This window comes from Chenopodium quinoa, unplaced genomic scaffold, assembly GCF_001683475.1.
Source record: "Chenopodium quinoa cultivar QQ74 unplaced genomic scaffold, ASM168347v1, whole genome shotgun sequence".
NCBI classification, from domain to species: Eukaryota; Viridiplantae; Streptophyta; class Magnoliopsida; order Caryophyllales; family Amaranthaceae; genus Chenopodium; species Chenopodium quinoa.
The window spans coordinates 1,250,694-1,272,744 of NW_018745584.1; the positions used below are offsets into that span (position 1 = coordinate 1,250,694).

Genomic DNA, 22,051 nt, shown 5'->3' on the forward strand with positions numbered 1-22,051 from the left:
TTTGAATGGCATGGTTGTTTAGGCCATGAGTCAAGGATGCTTGATTATAAACAAACATTTCTCTAACGTAAACTTACAAGGTTCAAGTCATAAACATGATTTGTGTTCCGACTATCTTTAGCAATGTCACATCAACAAGAACATACTCAAGGCTCTATTAAATAGACTCTTGAAAGTTGCTTGATTCGGAATCGTTCTAAGGCAAGGAAGTCTTACTTGTTGAAACCGCAAAGAAAGGAGCTATTGTGCTTGGTATAGACAATTGACTCCGAAAGCTAAAAAGAATTCCATTACTTCAACGTTTTCACAAGAATTTGAAAGAATATGGCTATATTCATCAAATGTGAACAAATTGGATCTTGAATAGCTTAAAAATTCAACTGAAGTATAGAATCGACTTGGCAAGATATCAAAACGTCTAGATTAGATCGAGTGATGTTTGCTTGAGCCAAGAGTGATCATCTCAATGTTATGAAATTGGAATTTCATAATCAGCTCCACAAAGAATATAGTATATCGTGACAGAGACCTCAAAGTCATTTGGAAATGACTCGAACGATGATGAATCACATCCCTTCCTATAACGTTCTTAGAGATATGCACAAATAACTAATGTTACACTAAACAAAATTGTCGAAGCTAAGAAAATACACCATATTCAGTTATGGATAGAAATAGTTTCTAGTGTCTTTTCAAGTATATGTCTAGGACTCTAAGCCTCAGTGGGAGTACATTGGCTTAGTGGGAGCTAAGTGGCTTTGTAAGGGCTAAGGTAGCTCAAGTGGGAGCTAACTGTTTGTTTCACAACAAAATTTTACCCAAAGACAACATACAAGTCTCTTTATAAGCATTCAAGTGAGACTAGGGGCATTACTTCCACAACCAAATTGAGAACATAGTACTTGTTGCTCTAAGTGGTGTCTTTCTGGAAAGTAACACATTTCCAAAACGACAAGTGGGAGGAAAATGAACTCGATGACCATCGAGACGAGCAACAAGCCATAACTGAGAATCTCGAAAGACTTTAGAAAGGCTTTATGATAGTCATTGATCAAGAATACTCAAAGGACTTTACAAGTGCCTTAAAGAGAATTCATTACTTACAGAACTTTAAAAGTGTTGGAGTAAGATCAAAACAATCAAAGGGCTTTAGAAGCGCCTTGAAAGTCAGTGTTTGATGCAATTACCTTGTATAGGTATAGAATTCACCAAAAGGCTTGGATTGAATCCTATAAAGTTTCTATTAAGTTAGAAATGAACCTAAGACTTACAAGTATACTATTTACTATTGGATAGTAAGGGAATATTGTCTTGTAAGATAGCTACGACAAATATGAATTCCGAAAATGATTAGAGGCCATAAAATCCAAAACAGACTCCATGTTTGAAACTTAATTAATTTGCATGAAGGGTAAAGACCCATCAATCGCAAATAAGTTTTCAAGGAGAAAACTAACAAATATGGAAAAGTATATACATACATAGCTAGATTGGTTAACAAGGATACAATTAAATTCACGACATTGATTTTAATAAAACCTATTCACTAATCGGAATGCTTAAGTCTTTTCGTGATTATTCTAGCAAAATTGCGCACATGAAATATGGCAAAATAGATGTCGAAACCGCCTTCCTAAAAATAGATTTCGAAAGAGACTATGGATATAGTCTAAGGGTTTTGTAAATCTAAATAATGCTAGGTATGAAAGTAATAAGCTCAAGAAATCCATTGGTGGATTGAGGGAAGCATGTAGGAATTGGAATGAGTTTTCTCATAAAGTTAATATAAGGTTTGGCTTATTGAGAAACATGGAAATTCTTTGAATAAGAAGTTTAGTGGAAGCTAAAGTCAATTTTATAAAGTCCAATAAGAAGCTTACGAACTCTAATGTAAAATAACTATCAAATGCTTAATGCTTAGATTTGAAAGAATTTTTCAATAATGGACCAAGCTAAGACGACACTAAGTACATAGTTGGAATTAAAATCTATTGAATAGACTTAATAAAATGTTTGAACGAGTAAAGGAATTTACCGTGTTAATCATGAAGGACCTGAAAAGGCTTTCAACCCATATGTATAAAACTGAGCAAATGTTTGAACTAAGTATAAGCTACGCAAATACTAAGTCAAACAAGAAAGACTCTAATAGAGACTTTCAACCGTATCATATAGCAAACAATTTAGCAAGACTCAGTGGAACTGGATGAGCTAAAAGTCACATGAATGGGATGAAATTGGGAATATTTCTGAAATTGAATCCATCATGTATGCTACAATATGAAATCGTCACATGATTTCCATGCTTAGAGCAAGACAAGTATAAAATACCAATCGACTTGAATCTAAGCAATGGATCGTTGGATTATGATCAAGAACATCCAAAGTACTTGGTTAAGTAAAAGGATGGGCTCTTGATACATGGAAACACATATAATTTGAGTATTGATGTTGCGAGCACAACCTTAACAAGGATTAGATCCTCAATGATGAAGCCATTTATAAGCACGAGCTTAGATGCTTTGTGGCTTGAGAATGGCAACATGAACTTATGTCCATGTATATTGTGCGGAAATTTAAGGTAAATTTCCATAATCACAAATCATTAGGGTATCCAAATCATTGTGAGCCAGTTGGAGTAAAATCCAAGCAAAGCATCATTAGGAAATCTACTAAAGTATATGTTGAGAACATTGTTGCCTTAGAGGCAATAATAAGGATTTTGTTCAATGGATAGTTCGTTGTTAAAGTTTGATGATTATAGGTTGCCAAATTGAAGGTATCAAATCATGAAAATGAGTGGGAGCCATCACTTTGGCAATAAATCCTAGATCACATGTAATTCATAACACACTCAAATTTTATCATCTTATTATGAAAGTGTTCGATAATGAAGATGCTAAGATCTGCAAAGTAATGATAACTAAACCTATGCAATAAGTGAACCAAAACATTTACAATTGCATAAAAGAAATCAAGCATATTACATATGGGTGTGATTTCTATAAATGTTTTGTAAAGAGTATTACTCTTAAAACATTTGGGAAATCCATTTATCATAAGATGAAACATTGAAAAGTTTCATAGTGGAATAAATTTTTTTTACTAATAATTCCACAAACTATTCAATTGTGGTTTAGAATTAAATAATGAGTCCTTTCGATTTGACGATATTCAAAATAGGGTATCAAGACAATGTCTTGGATAAAGAAACACCTATTAAGTGAACATTGAATATCATATCGAAACCATCCCTAATCGAGGACATTTGAAAGTTAGACGACTGTTGACCGCGCGAGATTAGTGTGTAGTATGATTTATAGCACCGTTTCTTATGCTACAAGGACAACAATGCCATAAATCATTTGCACAGGTATTAGTTTGGAATTATACTGGATCAAACTATGAGAATACCTTAAGAGATCTAATAATTGTCATAAGTGATTAGGGGATTTTTCCCCACCAATCACCATCTGACAAGTGGACCAATCAGGTTCCGCCATGTGTCCGTCACATGGGCCAATAGGAGCCTGCCACGTGTCAAGCAATGATCCGTCCACCATGGACCAATTACGACACGACACGTGTCCTTCCCATGACACCTGGGATAACCGGTCACCTAGGCCCAACTCCCGAGGGAAGCCCAATCAGCCCAAGGTTAACTTAAACCTAGATTGACACGTTTCCCGAGGTTATAAATACCTCCCTTAATCCTCATTAAGGGAGATTACACGCTAAAAAGCAGATTACACACATTAAACACTCTCACCTAGAGAGACCCAATCACTTTAATTTCCGCATTAATTACTCCTTAATCAAGTACTAACTTGACCGTCGGAGGCGGATCTCCACTCATCCGGAGCATCCGTTTGTTTTGCAGGTACAGGCGTCCAGTTCCAGTCTCGGAATTGTAACTCTCCCACAGGACATCAGAAAACCCCGAAACATTTTGGCGCCGTCTGTGGGGAGAGTACTTCTGAGATGGCATCCACGTTTGTACCGGCTCCTGAAGTGAGACGTCCCCTGGACGACCCTCTAGTTCAGTCGGACCACGATACTGAGAATGAATTTGAAGTTGAAGCTCACACAGCTTCAGACGGGACCCTAAGGGCCCGACGTACCCGTCATACCGAAAGAAGGGAACGGGAACATCTTCAAACTGGAAGCGAGCCAGCAGGCGCACCGCCTGTTCGGCAGCAGCCGACTGATGGGTCTGCTCCCATCACAAGGAACGAACTCATGACCTTCATGAGGGACTTCAAGGGAGAAATTCAAGAGTTGATCAACAAGAAGCCGCCTGCTCTGGACAAGGAGCAGTCGGCTAAGAAACCCTCCACTTCACTGAAGAGGAAACCAGTTCAAGGGCGAGAGGCGACCCCTCATCCTAAATCTAGGAATTGGGAGCCACCTGCCCTTGATTTCACAAAACACCGTTTTCCTACTCCAGGAAATAGGAAACCTGTTCGTCATATTCAGGCGGACGGGTCGAGGAAAACATACACAGACGCTCGGCTACTGCTAGAGCAGAAGAAGAGTGACCGATTGTCAGAGTCGGCCTCTACTTCAAACTTCCAAGACAGTCTGCGAAATACCTCGATGAGGCATACTCAGTCGTATCATGAGGGTCAGTCAGGCGGCACCTCCCGTCAGTCCGGCTTTCATAGCGACCAGGCGGTACCAAACTTACCGTTTGTACCGCAACAACAGTATTTTTTTACAGCCACCTCCGTTTGGTGGACATACAACAAAAAATTGTCCAACCTATGGACTGGCAACTACGGTTGCTTAGACTTGGTGAACAGCCGTCGGCCTTCTCCAAGGAAATTACTGAAGCCGCTCAGCCGGCCAAAGTGAAAAATGTATTAGTAGGCGCCTATGACGGCACTACTAACCCAGAAGACCATCTGATGGCATTCACCAACCTGATGTACCTTCAAGGGTTGGATGATCCCACTTGGTGCAAGTGTTTCCCAGCGACTCTCAAAGGAATCGCACAACAATGGTTCGGCAACCTGCCGACTGGTTGTGTAAATAACTTCAAGACGCTTGCTTACTTATTCACCTCCAACTTCGCCATGAACATCCCTGCGAAGAAGACGACCCTTGATTTAGGAACAATTCAGCAGGGCGAGAAGGAGGGGCTTCGTTCTTACATCAGGCGGTTTAACCTGATGAGAATACAGATTCAAGGGTTACCGGATGAAGTAGCCTATACTGACTTTTTCAGAGGTCTCAAAGACGGGTCGACCTTCAAATTTGATTTGGTCCGAAAGAGGGTGGCGACTCTTCAAGAGGCCTTGATTGAAGCGGAAGCCTATATACAGGCGACTGATCTTTGTAGTAAGGTAAAACAATCAGACGGGAAAAGGTCCGACAAAAGAGAAGGACGACAGAAGCAGTCGTCAAACAAAGCCGAGAAGAGAAAAGAGGTTTGGGCAACTGTTTCCTCTAAACAGCCGTCCCAGAAGAAGAAAAAAGAATTCAAACCATACTCCCCAAAGTATGCGTTTAACAAGGATAGCCAGTTTATCCTAAAGGAAATCAAGGGACAGATCTCAATTGAGAAGCCGGTCCCCATGAAGGGTTCTGCAAACAACCGGAACCAAGAAAAATTCTGTGATTATCATGAAGATGTTGGTCATCACACCAATGAATGCATCAGTCTCATGCGGTATCTGGACCGCCTGGCTGAGCAAGGTGATCTTGACACTTATGTCAAGAAATCTACGGGGAACACTTCCTCAAAAAAGCAGTCGACCAAAAAGAGTCAAAAGGCCGACAGCTCCGATACAGATGATGCAGTCATCTACACCATTGCAGGCGGCTTCTCAGGAGGCGGCCCCACTATTAGGGGCAACAAAGACAATATCAGACGGTTAGATGTAAATTCCGTTCACCAAGAACGGCCCTCTAAATATTCATTTCCTAAGATTTTCATCACTGAAGAAGATCTAGGAGGGGTAAGAGGGCCGCATGACGACCCTATCGTTATTGAATGTAAAGTGGCCAACCAGAGAGTTGGCCGAATCCTCATAGATACCGGAAGCTCCTCAGATCTCATCAGTAGCAAATGTCTGTCGAAACTAAAATATCAGACTAATTGCATACATCCGGCATCCCACCCTTTAGTAGGGTTTGGAGGAGGAGTCGTCCACCTAGTGGGACGAGTGGATTTAACCATCCGCCTAGGCGAAAAAGGGGAAGGACGACACATGGTAGTCCGGTTCCTGGTAGTAGAAGAACTCTCGGCCTACAACATGATTCTGGGACGACCAACCCTGAATAATTCCAAGGTTGTTATAATCCCATCTCTTATGTTGCTCAAGTTTGAGAGGGATAATGGAACAGTCGGGTCCCTAAGGGGAGATCAGAGGATGGCCCGAGAGTGCTATCTCTCGGATGTCAAGCCCACTGTTATGGCCACTGGGTCGAGTGGTGGAAAAATAGACCTTGACAATGTCAAGGAGAGTGCGCCTGTTCAAGAAGCAGGCGGCAAGAAGAGAAAGGCATCCCAGACGGGGGCCGCAAGAAAAGACAGAAAATAGCAATCATTGGCAGAGGAGCGGTCGGATGAATTCCGCCCTCAGCCGGCTGGTGAGCATACGGACTTGATCTTAGACGACTCACGTCCTGAGCGAACAGTCAAAGTTGGGACGACTGCTCTGAGAGTCCTGGGTGACGACTTTCACAAACTATTGAAAGAATACAAGGACATCTTTGCATTCGAAGTCCATGAAATGCCAGGCATTAGTCCTGATCTGGCGGTACATAAATTGGTCGTGGATCCGAAAAAGAAGCCGGTACGGCAGAAAAAGCGGAACCATGGCGAAGAAAGAAGTCAGGCGGCAGCCGCCGAAGTTAAAAAATTACTTGATGCAGGGTTCATTCGGCAATGTTACTTCCCAGACTGGGTTGAAAATGTGGTGCTTGTTAAAAAGCCGAATGGCACCTGGCGAATGTGTGTAGACTACACAGACTTAAACAAGGCGTGCCCCAAAGACAGTTACCCTCTGCCTAAAATTGATAACCTGGTCGACTCAACAGCCGGCCATGCTTTGATGAGCTTTATGGACGCCTACTCTGGTTTCCATCAAATTCCTTTATGGAAGAAAGATCAGGAGAAGACGGCCTTCGTCACTGATCAGGGGTTATACTGTTACACGGTCATGTCGTTTGGTCTTAAGAATGCCCCGTCCACTTTCCAGCGAATGATAAACACTGTGTTCTTTGATCAAATTGAGAGAAATGTCGAGGCATATATTGATGATATGATTGTCAAGTCTAAACTTCAGAAAGATCATTTGTCGGACCTCCGAGAAACTTTCGCCACACTCAGGCGGCACCATGTCATGCTCAATCCCAAGAAATGTGTCTTTGGAGTTGAGTCTAGGAAATTTCTCGGATTCCTTATCAATCAGAGAGGAATAGAGGCGAACCCTGAGAAGGTGCAGGCGGTCATTGACATGCAGTCGCCTCGTACCATCCGAGAGGTTCAGAAGTTAACAGGTTGTCTGGCGGCCTTGGGAAGATTTCTAAGCCGATCAGGCGACAAATGCCTATACTTTTTCCAGGCAATTAAGAAAAAGGCAAGGTTTGAATGGGGGCCGGATGCTGAGGCGGCCTTCCAGAAATTGAAAGTTCACTTGCATTCCTTGCCAAGGTTGGTCAGGCCTTTGCCCAAAGAAGTACTCTACATGTACCTGGCCGCCTCTGATCATGTGTTAAGCGCTGTTCTCCTTGCTGAAAGAGACGGCTGTCAGCTCCCGGTCTACTTTGTCAGTCACGTACTGAAAAATGCCGAGTTGAGGTATCCCTTAGTGGAGAAATTTGGTCTTGCACTCTTCATGGCTGTTAAAAAATTGAAGCCCTACTTTTTGGCACATGCAGTCGTCGTGTATACAGACCAACCTATCAAGCGGCCACTGACCATCATGGAGTCGTCAGGCCGAATGATCAAATGGGCCACATAAATACAGAGCCTCGAAGTTACCTTCGAGCCTAGAAAAGCAGTGAAGGGGCAAGCCTTTGCTGACTTTATTGTTGAGATGACTCGTCCTCCTGACTCTCAAGTTACAAACCAAGTCTGGAAGGTATATGTGGACGGAAGCTCTACTTCAAATGGTTGTGGAGCAGGCGTCATATGTCAGTCGCCAGAGGGCGACGGGTACGAGTATGCTCTACGCTTCAATTTTCAGGCCTCAAACAATGAGGCTGAATATGAAGCTTTACTAGCCGGAATCCGCATGTGCAAGGCGGCAGGGGCAAGAAAAATAGACGCCTGTTCCGATTCACAATTGATAGTGAGTCAGTACAATGGCGAATACGAAGCAACCCATCCGGCCATGATCAAGTATTTACAGGCGGTCCGACAAGCAGTCGGCTCCCTTGAGGATTTCCATCTGACCCAAGTGCCGAGATCAGAAAACAACCAGGCGGATGCACTGTCAAAATTAGCATCATCCGCCTCCTGTGATACTCCTAGAACTGTTTGTTGGGAAGTAATGGAGAAGAGAAGCATCGAGGAAGACCCTATTGGAATCCTAGACAGAAGCTCAACCTGGATGGATCCAATCAGGGCATATCTGAAAAATGGTACCCTGCCGGATGATCATCAACACGCGGCAGCACTGAAAAAACGAGCAACCAGTTTTGAAATAATAAAGGGAGAACTTCACAAAAGGGGGTACCTTCAACCCTTCTTAAAGTGTGTTACTCCAGAAAAGGGGCGAGAGATACTGGACGATCTTCACTCTGGTTATTGTGCTTCCCATATAGGCGGTAGGACGCTTGCTCAACGGGCAAGGCGGCAGGGCTACTTTTGGCCTACTTTAGAAGCAGATGCGATGGAGATGGTGAAAAAATGTGACAAGTGCCAAAGGTTTGGCAAACTAATTCACCGTCCGGCTACTGACCTCACTACCATTCATAGCCCACTACCGTTTGCTAAGTGGGGCATGGATATTCTGGGTCCATATACGCCTGCTACAGGCGGAAGGAGGTACATACTTGTTGCCGTCGACTACTTCACTAAATGGGTAGAGGCGGAGGCTGTAAAGGGAATCAAGACGAAGGATGTAATTTCATTCATTTGGAAAAATGTCATCACTCAGTTCGGGGTTCCCATGTCTATGGTTTTTGATAATGGTCCCCAATTTGAGACGCCTGTTCTCAAAAGATGGTTGGGTGACCAAGGAATTGCACACTACTTTGCATCTGTCGGCCGTCCACAAGCAAACGGCCAGGTAGAAGCTTTTAATAAAATCATCTCACACGGTCTCAAGAAAAAGATTGAACGTGCAGGCGGCCTATGGGCGGATGAATTACCACATGTTCTCTGGGCCATTAGGACGGCTGAAAAAGGGGCGACTGGAGAAACTCCATTCCTCCTAACTTATGGTGCGGAAGCTGTTCTTCCAATAGAACACTACGAGCCGACTCTTCGAGTAATGCTATATGACGAAGAGGCAAACTGGGAAGCCATGCGCCTGGCATTGGACTCACTTCCTGAAAGGAGGGGCAATGCTGTCTTGCGCCATGAAATTTACCGCTTGAGAATGACTAGATCATACAACAAAAAAGTACACAGGCGTCCACTCAAAGTGGGGGACTTTGTACTTAGAAAAATGGAAGCAGTTGGTAGGGCTAATGAGTCTGGCAAACTAACTCCCAACTGGGAAGGACCCTACCGAATCTGTGAAGAGGTCAGGGACGGTACCTACCGTCTGGGAACACCAGACGGACAACCGTTGCCTCGAACTTGGAATGTAGATAATCTTAAGAAATATTTCTTTTGAATGATGTAAATAGTCAAGGCCTACTTAATAAATGTTTGCATACTTAATATTCAATTTTGTACTAAGAGGGGCATGCCTACTAACAAACAGTCGGCTACTCTCCATAATTTTTATTCTTACTTAAGAGGGGCAGGCCGCCTATACATTTACAGTCGGATACTCTCCATTGAGTATTTTACTCTATCTTCAGAGGGGCATGTCGTCTGTACCTTTACAGTCGGCTACTCTCCATTGAGTATTTTACTCTATCTTCAGAGGGGCATGCCGCCTGTACCTTTACAGTCGGCTACTCTCCATTGAATATTTTACTCTATCACCATAGGGGCACGCCGTCTGGACATAAAGTCGGCTACTCTCCATAAAAGAGGGCCGACTGGTTCCAAACACACAGCCACCCCCCTTATACTTAACTAAAAAAGATCAGGGTCTGGCCGACCCTGTGCCTAAACAGGCGGCTACCCTCCTTTTACTTAGCACCTACGTTCACCAAGAACTAACCAAGGCCACAGGCCGAATGATCAGACAAGGCGCCAAGCCAACTGATCCAATCTTCAAAACTAATACGACCTGTCCCAACATCATAGCAGGCGTCCGGCGGCATCCCTCCGGATGAAATTCGTCGCAGAGAGCAGCTCCCTTTTGGGTGGAACATTGCTCTATAAACTAATTACACGGCACCTATACGACTGTCCCCAAGGGCAACCACATAGCCGTTTTTGAGACAAGGATAACTCTATCACTAACCAAACCAGTGGTAGCAGTTGACATCTGAGTCAGATGACCGCCTGTATTACTTGGGATAAATGCAGGGGGTACCTCTTGAGTTAATAGCCAACAAACATTGGCGAATCAAAAGGTTCAGCCGGCCTCCGCCGCCTGGTACCTTTACTACTCAAGCAGGAGTGACGGCGACTGAGTAACTCCAAAGTTAACTCATAGTCACTCTCTCAAACTTAGTATGGAGCCTAAAAGGTATGAGTCGTCCGCCTGTTTTTAGAAAACAGGGGCTCTCAACCACTACTCTTGATAGGTTAACAACCTATGAGTTAAAAGCCAACAAACATTGGCGAATAAAGGGGAACAACCGGTACCAACCGCTTGATACCTCTACTACTCAGTTACTTGGCGACTAGGTAACAATCATGTTTACTTGGTCAAACCACTTTCCTACTTGGTTAATTTTACAAATGACAGGACCGCCTGCCTAAAGGGGATCCAGTCTTTAAAATGGTTCGAATACCGATTGGATTAATGGCCGACTGATCGTCTAGCCTAGAAACAGACAACCAGTCGTCCAGGGGCATAGGCGGCGTGACTAACTATCCGTACCTGTCTGCAACTATCGGCCATGTAAAACAGTCGGTATAGTGTACAATTGGATCAGAATATTCAATACTTAAACAAATTTGAAGCAAAACAAAAAAAAAATCATTAAAAAGAAGCCGGTCATTAAAGCCCGGCAAAATATTCAGAGCCCCGGCCCCCTGGCCGGGTAAATACAAACAAACGGCACGCAGGCCGTGACAAGAAGACATAAAGCTTAAGAAGGGGGCAGATCTTCAATATTAGCAGCTGCCGCCTGGTCAGCACTCTTCTTGTTGGACTCGGCTTCAGCTGCATCCTTCTTTGATGCATTACCCCCAAGCGGCACAAGCGCCACTACCGGCTGCTCCTCCTCCTCCAACGCCTCTTCCTCAGCAGCCGCCAACGCCTCTTCCTTAGCAGCCGCCAGGATCTCCTGATTATATCTATCAGAACACTGGCGGTACGTTTTTTCCCATGAGGCAAAGTCAGCATTGGGGAAGAGGCGGCCCCAAGTCAACCGCTGGATTTGAGCAGAGTCTTCCATCATCTCCCGGACCAGCTCTTTCTTTTCTTGCTCGGCCTTTTCCGAGAGCTCCTGAGTAAGACTCTTCTCTTGGGTCACCAGGCGTACCTTTACGCTCGCCAAGGATTTCTCCAAGGTTTCGTATGAGGACATCTTTTGGCGAAGAGGTCTCAGCTCGGCCTTGAGGTTGTTGATGGTCGCCTCTAACTGAGCCCGGATAGCGGCGGTAGCCTGCGCCTGATAATAAAGAATATCAATGGTCAGAACTTCATTTTGGGCAATTTGAAACATTGCCTTATCACAGTCAGAGGCGGCCATAGCTTTTGCAGCCTTTACCTCTTTGTTCTTCCGGTCAAGCGGCTTGCGAAGGCCGTTCACTCGGAGCAGGGCCTAAGTAAAAAGGGGAACAGGCGTCAGTTTCCAAACAAAAAAGAAAACAGGCGTCCTGGAATTCAAATACTAAAAAATATGCTAAGTATACCTCAGCAAGGACCCCTGCAATCCCGTCTAGGTCAAGGGTGCCGACACCCCTGATCGCCTCCCTTTCAGCTGGAGGAACGGCCTTGATCATAGACTTGGCCACCTCGACCAAGTCAGGCTCCTAAGGGCCGGCTGCATCAAGCATAAACAAACGGATTAGACCTAGTAAAGAAGAGAGCAAGTCTAAAATTTACAAGGGCAATTTCATACTTCTAGGTGGCCCAGCTGGAGTTTTAGAAGAAGTGGCCGGCTGTTTCTCAGCCGCCGCATGTTTCCTGGAAGAACCAGGAGAGCTCGCAACAGTCGTCCTCCGGGCCTTGGGGTCCGGCTGTTGGGAAGAAGAAGCTCTTGGAGCGCCCGTCTAAAAAAGAAGAAAAGAGTCAGTATATGCATAAACACAACTCCAAAAAGAGGGTGAAAGGTTCGAAGCCCACCAAGGGTGCCCCCTTGTTGGGGGAGTCGGTTGAAGAGTGTTGCATGATGGAGGCCCGCAACATGGTCGCCGCAGTCTTGGAGGCGGTAATTTTGCTCATGGCGTCCGCTGCAAAAACAAATAGCAAAGTTAATAAAAGTCATAACAAGAAATGCATGGAACAACAGAGTATTCGACAGGCCGACTACCTCTTGAGCACCGACTGCTGAGGCCACAGGCGGCCAAAAAGTACTCGTCGTAGAGCCATTTGAAGCTCGGGACGCAGTGCAGGGGTACTTGCTCTCGTACCCCTGAAGTAGAGTTCACCTTCGACTCTACTTTGAAGAGTCCTTTATCTAGGATCTCTTTCTTAGCCTTGGGGGGAACAGGCGGCATGCTGCGGCCGCCTGCAAGAAGGGGCGGATTCCTGTTCCACCTGTTGAAGCGCTTGTTCAGCTCTGTGTCTGAACTCTCAATGATGAGGAAGGTGCTCCGCAAGTCCTTCCATTTGTTTGCTTTACCTCTCGTCATGAGGTAGCCCCTGTGGCTCGTCAATTGATACCAGCCGGTACCGCCTGCCTTAGGGGTCCGGCTGAGGTAGTTCATGTGGGCGAAAGCCTCGAAGCTCGGCTCCACCCCGTGCAGTTCGCACCCGGCCACATAGCCGAGTACGTTGACCCAGGAGTTCGGGGCTAACTGCCATAACCCCAACTCATACCCATCCAAGATCCGCTGAACAGCTGGATGTAGTGGGAAGCGCAGCCCAGCCTTGATGGCCGCCTCGTAGCAGCCAAAGCAGGCGCCATCATAACTGGTACCAGCCGGCCATACGACCGTGTCTTCTGGATCCGGCACGAACACTAAAAAGTCGGGGCCCATTGTGTGGTTTGCGATAAAGCTCTCCACTTTCTCTTGCATGGCCGTGATCCGGCCCCGAGGTACCGTGCAGTAGTAGGGGTTATTTTGCTCTCGGTGAGAGGCGGATGGCTCCGCCCAATCGTCCCCCTTCTCAACTGCGTGAGAAAGCCTCGCCTCTTGTAGGCGACTGTTTTTCTCTTCTGTATCCAGGGAAGCGTGGCCAGAAGAGCTGGACTCGGAATCGTCCTCTGACGAGTCCGAAGAGGACGAATCCTCCCCTCTCCCGGAGGGGCCCGCCTCCTCTCCTTTAAAAGGAGCAGGAGAGAATGTAGAATTGTCAACTGTAAAATGGGAAGGGGTCACTTTGACTCCTCCCTCAGAACTGCCGGCTTTCAAGCCGCTTTGTTTCACTTCCACATCTGGCGCCTGGTCAGATGTTTCACTAATCGGCACCCTGTGGGAGGAGCCGTCTGAGTTTGAGATCCTGGCAGTCTTTTTTGTTCTGGCCATTATGCTCTGCATAGACACAGATACAGTCGGACTTTGTATTAAGGGGAGCACAGTTGCACCGAACTTATTTCACCCAAACAATGTTGTCAGCAATGGTGATAGCTGGCATTGAAGAAGAAGATCGAGAGTTACCATGGAAGTGTTCGGAGAAATTGAGAAGAAGGAGAGGGAATCTAGGATGCACGGAAACGGATACGGACACGGACACGGACACGATACGGACACGGGAAAACGACAATCCTAAAATAGGGGACACGGGTACGGCGTATAACAAGGCATATAATATATTAAAAAAACGAGAATTTGACAACTAATTCAATAAAACACTAAATAATTAGCCTCAAAACACACAATTTTAATTAAACAAGTAAATGAACAAAGTGTACGGACATAGTCGGATACATATCAAGAAACCATCAAACCAGACATGTCTTAATAGTACTCTTCAAGTAATCAAACAAAACTAGAAACATAACACAAAATCAAACATCTCATCAAGTAATCAACAAAACTGTCAAAACACGGTGGTGGGCGGTGGTTGTCTGGCTGACGACGAACAACAAATTGAATTATTGAAGCAATTAAATTTCAGAAAATCAGAAGTTCTTACACACTTACACTGATTAAAACCCTAAAAAATTCCCCAAATTAGCATTACTCGAATTCACTTCAGAATCACAGCAATTGTTGAATGGCAGAAATTGAGCTCCAGTAAAGATAACAATGGAGCTCAATTGTTGAATGGCAGAACACCAAGAAATAAGCACGAAAAGGCTGAAATTGAGCTCCATTAAAGACAACAATGGCGGAGACTCAGAAAATGAAGACCGATTAAGTTCTCTCCCAGACTTCATTCTCACCGACATTCTCTCACTTCTCGACATCCAAGGATGCATATTCAGAACTTTAATTGAATTTTTAAAAAAAAAAAAGTAGAGAAGAACCATACCTGGTGGCTGACACGGACGACGGGCGACAAGGTGGGCGGTGGAGTGATAGGTGGTGGCTGAGGACGAGCAGGCGAACAGCAAAGGCCAGGCCAGCAACTCCAGCAACCCCCGCAACAATGAGAGATGAAGGCCACGAGCAGCAAGGGCCAGGCCAGCAACCCTGACAACCGGCAAGGAGGCGAGTGGCGGTGACGGAGACAGCAAGCCGGCGGTACGGTGAGACCTACAAGTCGGCGACTGAGCAAGTGAGCAGCAAGGGGTTCAGTTGAGACTTGAGAGGATGAGAGGATTGAGAGTTTGAGAACTGGAAACTTGGAAAGAGGTAGAGAGGCAAAGCATAGGAATTTAGGTATTTCGCGTGTCCATACCAAAACGGCCCGTGTCAGCCCAAGACACGGCCCGTGTCCAAAAATAAAAAACGGTTAAAAAAAATCGGACACGGTTTTCTGCGTGTCGGACACGTGTCGCCCCGTGTCTCATCCGTGTCCGTGTCCGACACGCGTGTCGACTCGGACTCTTCAGATTTTTGGCGTGTCCGTGCATCCTTGGAGGGAATACGAATAGAAATGGGGGATATAGGGTTTATATAAAGGGGGTAATTGATTTAGAAGGGAAAGGAGCATCAAATTTTTGGAGGGAAGTTATTTTTTTTATAAGAGTACGTATGTAATTGTGTTATTTGTAAACCGTGGTTAGTCGATATTTAGGTAAAAGTTTCATTAATGTTACCAATTAATTAGTATTACTAATTGGTGATTACCATTGATAATCCAAAAATTTGCATTTTACCAGTGAGAAAAAACAATAGTTCGGTGTTACTGGTGAGAATTTCCCAAAGATTTCTCATTTCTTATACAATAAGTTTGTTCGTTGAACGGGGCCAAATAACTAGTTCCTTTTAAACCTTAAACCTAAAAAACGGAAAAAAAAACCTAGTGGGTCAGCGGGTACCCGAGTTACATAAACTTCGGCCCGTGACCCGAATACTTTCACGGGTTGGGTACTCGACCCGAAAAGAAAAAAAAATTCCAATTACATGTCGGGTATTTTGCGGGTCAGCAGGTCATCGGGTCGGGTATTGTTTTTTTTTTGCACGAACCTCCTACTCGGCAACTTATTTTCATTCGTCTCCTCCAACTCATTCCCTCCCATACTCAATCGGCCCCTCCCATTTCTCCACTGCAACGAGCATCAGGTAGCCTGCAACGAAGACCCTTCGTTCGCCAACCATCAAAACGAAGGCAACGATGCAACGAAGTCCCTGGTTTCTCCATTAATCCTGCGTTTTTTGCTCAAATCTGGAAATCAAGCGATTTCTTCTGTTATTGTTGCAAAAAGTAAGAGAAAATTTTTCCAAATACACTGGGTTTTGCCCCATTTTTGCTTAATTCTTCACCAATTTTGATTATTCTTGGTTAAATGTCAAATGCAGCGGTTTATTGTCAGTATTTCACAATCTGAATTAATCCTCGATTAATTTTTTCCCCACTGAATTTTAGTTTAGGGAATTGAGGAAAATCCATGTTCAAAAATGGATTCAGGGAGCAAAGTATTTACGGTAGATTTGCTTGAAAGGTATGCTGCTAAAGGCCATGGAGTTGTTACTTGTATGGCTGCTGGTAATGATGTCACCATGTGGGGTACCAGCAAAGGCTGGATCATCCGACATGATTTTGGACTCGGAGATTCCTATGGTTTGTTTTCTTACTTCTTTTTACAAATTTATATAGTAATGTCTTATAATTTCAATCAAGTTTAAATTAGTTTATGTAATTTAGAAAATGTCCAACAATTTCAGACAATTTGTGAAAATGATATTAGTGTTAGTTGCCAAGGAGGAATGATGATTGTGAATATTATGTACTAAGTATAATTTAGATGCAATACTTGTGGAATTATCACTTTTGGTTCATGTAGCCGACCCACTTATGGGATTAAGGCTTCGATTGATTGACGATTGATTGACTTGTGGAATTAGACGATTAGTTGATGATTGAATTGTTCATGATATTGTAATTGAATGCATTTTATTAAATTAAAGGCATAAGTAGTCTAGTTGGAGTTCTTATATCAGCTGTGAATTAGGTATTGATCTCTGTGGTGGTCGAACCGGGGATCAGTCTATCCACAGTGTTTTTGTGGATCCTGGCGGGAGTCACTGCATTGCGACAATTGTTGGTGATGGAGGTGCTGAAACATTCTACATTCATGCGAAATGGAGCAAACCTCGTGCCTTGAGTAAACTAAAAGGCCTTGTTGTCAATGCTGTTGCTTGGAATCGACAACACATTACGGAAGGTAGATTTTTTTTTTTTTTTTTTTTTTTTTTTTTTTTTTTTTTTTTTGGTACAAATATTTGTCTCATTTTATTAAGGAATTTTTTTGCTGTTTGATTAGCTTTCTTGTGCCCTCAATATGTGTACTCTGTTAAATCATTTGATGATAATATCTGATATATCATTTGAGAGCTAGCTTGAAATGGAATAAGTTGGAGTCTTTCGTACAACCTGGGAAATTGATATGTGTAATATATCTGGTTTGAAAAATCAGTTCTAATAGTTTGCAACTGTTATTGCTCCTGTAAATGACTGCAAACATTCTAAATGAAATCTAAGGCTCTTATGATATCAACATTTCATCAATGCATATACGGCGTGATATAGAGTGCAGATTGCTTAGTTAATTCACTTGATTCTCTCCGCATAAATGTTGCTATCTTAGCCAATAGCTATTTTGTTCCAGTAATATATTGAGGCTCTATACTCAATGCTAGGGGAGTCTTACCAGCTACCTTATGTAACCCATGATGCTCAGCTGGATTAAACAATCACTTAAATATGCATATATAGGCTTGTATAGGCATCAAGAGGCTAGCTTTTTAGGCTTGCCGATGCTGCTTCTGAAATCTGGTCACCCTTTAATTTCATACCTATAAAAGGACCATTCCTTAGCTACAGAGTCTTCCGAACCACTAAGAAAACTTGTATAAGCTAAATAGAAGTCCTTTTGAATAATGTGCGTCAACCATTTGGTTTTAAATGGACGCGAGGGAAATTTTTGGTGCAAAAAAGCATATAAATCATCTTTTGCTACATTAGAATAATTGTATTAAAAGTTTAGGTCTTGAGCATTTAAATACAATTAATATGTTGTAGCAAAAGATAATTAAATATTGATTATAAAAATATTGATTTCTTTTCTCATTGTACCAAAAATTTCTAGCCTAAGTATCTCTCTTTTGTCCTTATTCTGTTCCTCCCTCTCTTGGTTTGTATGAACTGAAATAACCAAATAAAAAAAAAAAAAAAGATATGACATGACTAGAAATTTGATAAGAGAAAAAGTATGGTGAACCATATAGTCTAATTCCTATGAGTAAGTCAACTAGTGCTTAGTGTTTTTCAATCAAGCAAGCTATTCACAAGGGAAAACCTCTTGTTTATAAGCGTTTCATGCTAGCACTATGCCTTCATGTACAAGTTAACTTGAATAAGTTTCATTCTACTCTATCAAAGTTCATTTTGGACAGTTCCTAATACTTTATTATATGTTTCTACTTTCTAGAAGTCTTTTATTTATGAAATATTATTCTGCTTGTTACTTTATGGGGTAAGTGTGTGTTGGTTCAGATGTGGTTCCTTCTTATATTATCTGGTATTTTGAATACATCAGTTCTAATTTCATTTCTCTTAATTTGAATGTAGCTTCCACAAAGGAAATCATTCTTGGTACTAATAATGGTCAGCTTCATGAGATGGCTGTGGATGAGAAGGATAAAAGAGAAAAGTACATTAAACTTCTGTATGAACTTTCAGAACTTCCTGAAGCTTTTATGGGATTGCAGGTAACACGTCTTCTGTCTTTTTTAGTTGCTATATTTGCTGAGTATTTCATATGTGTTTTGGACCTTACCACCTCATACCTATGAATTACTATTTGAGGGAAGTTTGTTGCATACAACACATCTAAGAACTTTCAAGTGAGCTTTTATCAATAACTCGCATGTTTTGCTATCTAGGCCAATGACACACAATAGTCAACTTAGAAGAGGAGGGTTGGTGACTTGGTGTTTGAAAAATTACATGGCTGTGAAATGTCTAATGAAAAATAAATCAACTATTGAAATTTATAATTATCATATGCATAGATCTGAGGAAGAACAAAGAAGATGGAAATTTGGAGGAAAAATTGATATATGGTTGTTTAAGCAATGTTATAAAAGCAGCACTAAAACAATTGCCTTTGATAGTCCCATTGCAAACTAAATATTCAGTAAAATTCATTCAATAATGTTAGATTTAAAGACGGTCAAGAGGTGGTGTTCCTGGCCTCCTTGCCAATGCCAACTTGTTGACCATTTAAGAATTTTCCCTTTGTATAACCTTCTGGACTCTTTCCTGAATCAAGGATAACTCCATAAAAGATCTCCCACACTCCATTTCTGTAAATTTTTGTGGCAAGCTTCCCAGTGTTGGCCATATTAGATTACTAGATCTCTAGATCCACATCCTCCAGCACCCCACTACTTCTGAATACTTTTCTAATTGGTCTACCTGCCTAAACCCAACTCCACCCAAGATCTATCGTCCACAAAGCCACACCAACCTTTGTCGGTAACCACACGTGAAACATTCGGAATCATCACTAGGGCCACCACTTGTGTCTTTGCCTCCAATATAACTTAGAGTGACACATCATCTCCACTTCCTGCTGGCCCACCTCTTACATTTTCTCTAGAATGACCAAGATTACTATCATGTGAGGGTTGCATTCTTGCAGATATGTTTTAGATCTTGTTTGTTATTGCTGTACAATAAAGGAACCACTTTCGCGAGCAATGAGGGTGGTATGGGGCTGTTGTGGCCTAACATTTTGGTCACAGTAAGCTCAAAATCCTTTACAATGCGGTCGCGATATGGTGATGTGCTCAAAGATTTAATACCATCGTTGTAGATACCACCTTCACCCATGGGCATGCTGATTTTTTGAGTTTCAATGCTAACTTGGTCTTCTTTCTTAAGCTATGCTCTTATTAGATTTAGTGAAGATGTATTAAAATGGGAACTTACCTTTACAGATCTACTTTATAAAATTTATTTGTAGAAAAGCATAAATGAACCAAAGTTTCCCTAATTTCAAAGATGAATTGAACAAGGGCAGACTGGAGCTGATTTTCCAAATTAAAAGTTCTGAAACTTTTAAACTCAAAGCTAGACTTGTATTTGGGAATTTCTGATTTGATTTTGTGATTTGACTTTGTGCAGATGGAAACAGCTAGCATTAGCACAGGTACTAGGTATTATGTGATGGCTGTCACTCCTAGGCGGCTTTATACGTTTACAGGAATTGGGTCATTGGAGGTAGGGTTTAAGACATTAATGCAATCTACCTCTCAATTTCCTAGGAAAGATATTTGTCTCTTTCGAATTTTTTGTTTTCCCTTATTTATTTGTATATTTGCTCTCTCCTTTTTCACTCTTCTTTCTCTTAAACTTCTAAAATTTCTCAAGTGATTGGTACTTTGCAATTAAGGATCCCAATGGGTGGAGGATGGCTCTCCCCATACAGGTCGGTTGTATCAAGTGGGTATGGGTTTGGGTTTGGCAAGTTAACTTAGACTTGGGCCATTTAAAAAGTTTTGTTATCAGGTTAAAATAATGCATATTATGTTTCTTAGGTAACTTAATGTTTTTGGTCAATTGGTATAATTATAAGTCTATTAATTGCTTATTTTCTAAAAAAATATAATGGATGGAGTGGGTGGGTAACATTTATAAATTATTAACACCCTATTATCCTTGATGGAGACCAATGTATAAAAAGGCTCAAGGCGCACCAAGGCGTTTCAGAGTTCCCTACGCCTTGGTGCGCGTTATTGAAGTAAGGCGCATATAATAAAAAATAAAAAATTTCTGAAAAAAATCTTTGTGCACCTCGGGGGTGTGAGGCGCACCTCACCAAAATCGCCTCGCCTAGACCACAAAAGGAGCATGGCCCCTAGCTCTTTGCGCCTCGGCGGTTCTGACGGGGACAACTTTAACTCCCCAATACCAACATCTTACTCATGCCTAAAGTAATGTGGGTATTTGATATTAATTTATCTCACCTCCCTTGACATTGAACCGCCATTATGTACTGGTTTGTGGGTGTACCCAAGGGTATTATCTGCTCATTAGGGTAGCTCCAATTGAGCAAACTGAGCAAAAAATAGTCATGAGCAAAAAAGACTACTCTTGAATAAACCTACCTCTAGGTTTACTTGTTTACATAATAATATTTTTCGTTGCCTGTTTGCAGCTCTCCTCCATGCATGCTAATTAAAGAAAATATTGTTTTGTTTTCTCATGTAATCCAATAACGGAGGGGCTAGAGGGGCTTTCAGCATGTAAATAAAGGGTTGGAAAAACACTTTGAATAGTGGTGTCGAACCATGGTGCACTGGTACTTCCTTTCAAAGGACTAGAGATGTCTTAAGTGTAATTAGAACAAGCCTAATATAATTAGAAGAATGTTTTCCTGTATTGGTTAGAGAAAGCATTCTTATATTAACTTGGTAGGCTTTTAGCTTCACTCAATTAGGGAGTGGATTTGACACATTTCTTTTATGTAATTTGTATAGGGAGTCCTAGGTTAGAATATAATATAGTTATAGTATATTCTATGGGATCTTGAAGATATTATCATATATTTTTTGTTATTATCTCCTTATTCAAATAAATTTCACCTAAAATTGACAAAATTTTGGTGTCTACAATCTCAATGCTTTAAAACCCTATATCTTGTACCTTACAATAATGTAGGCCTTATTACTGATGTAGAATTTTCCGTTCAACATATGGGTCACATAAAACCCTTGGAGCCCTCTACTTGCTTTAATTCTATGAGCTACGTCTCCATTCAATTCCCCAACCTTTTGAATAATAGAGTATGGATATTGGTCATGACAATTCTTTCACCTAAGGTATCTCCCTATTTCTAACCTCAGCTAAACTCACATTCCAAATATTTTGTCTTACTTTTGCTTAGCCTAAAGCCTCAAGATTAGTGTGTCTCCACAATTCCAACTTACTTTCCACACCTTTCGTCTCTTCAATTAACACAATGCAAGCATCATGAACCATGGTACATTCGCACATCATCTTTTATCGAACTTATCAATTCATCCATGACTAAGGCAAAAAGAAAAGGGCTATGTACTCCTCATGTATGATTAATGATG

At 42.3% G+C, this 22,051-nt stretch overlaps 1 protein-coding gene across 1 annotated transcript in view; it reads left to right on the plus strand.

Annotated features, from left to right (window-relative positions):
• The first annotated feature begins 15,739 nt into the window (after window positions 1-15,739).
• Window positions 15,740-22,051, plus strand: part of LOC110716436 (vacuolar protein sorting-associated protein 18 homolog) — a 36,748-nt gene continuing 30,436 nt past the window's right edge. Inside the window, exons 1-5 of the mRNA XM_021895051.1 lie at window positions 15,740-16,169; window positions 16,332-16,526; window positions 16,918-17,130; window positions 18,537-18,676; window positions 20,097-20,192. Of these exons, the coding sequence (XP_021750743.1) occupies window positions 16,364-16,526; window positions 16,918-17,130; window positions 18,537-18,676; window positions 20,097-20,192 (612 nt within the window). The 5' untranslated portion in view covers window positions 15,740-16,169; window positions 16,332-16,363. The remainder of the gene's footprint in view (window positions 16,170-16,331; window positions 16,527-16,917; window positions 17,131-18,536; window positions 18,677-20,096; window positions 20,193-22,051) is intronic.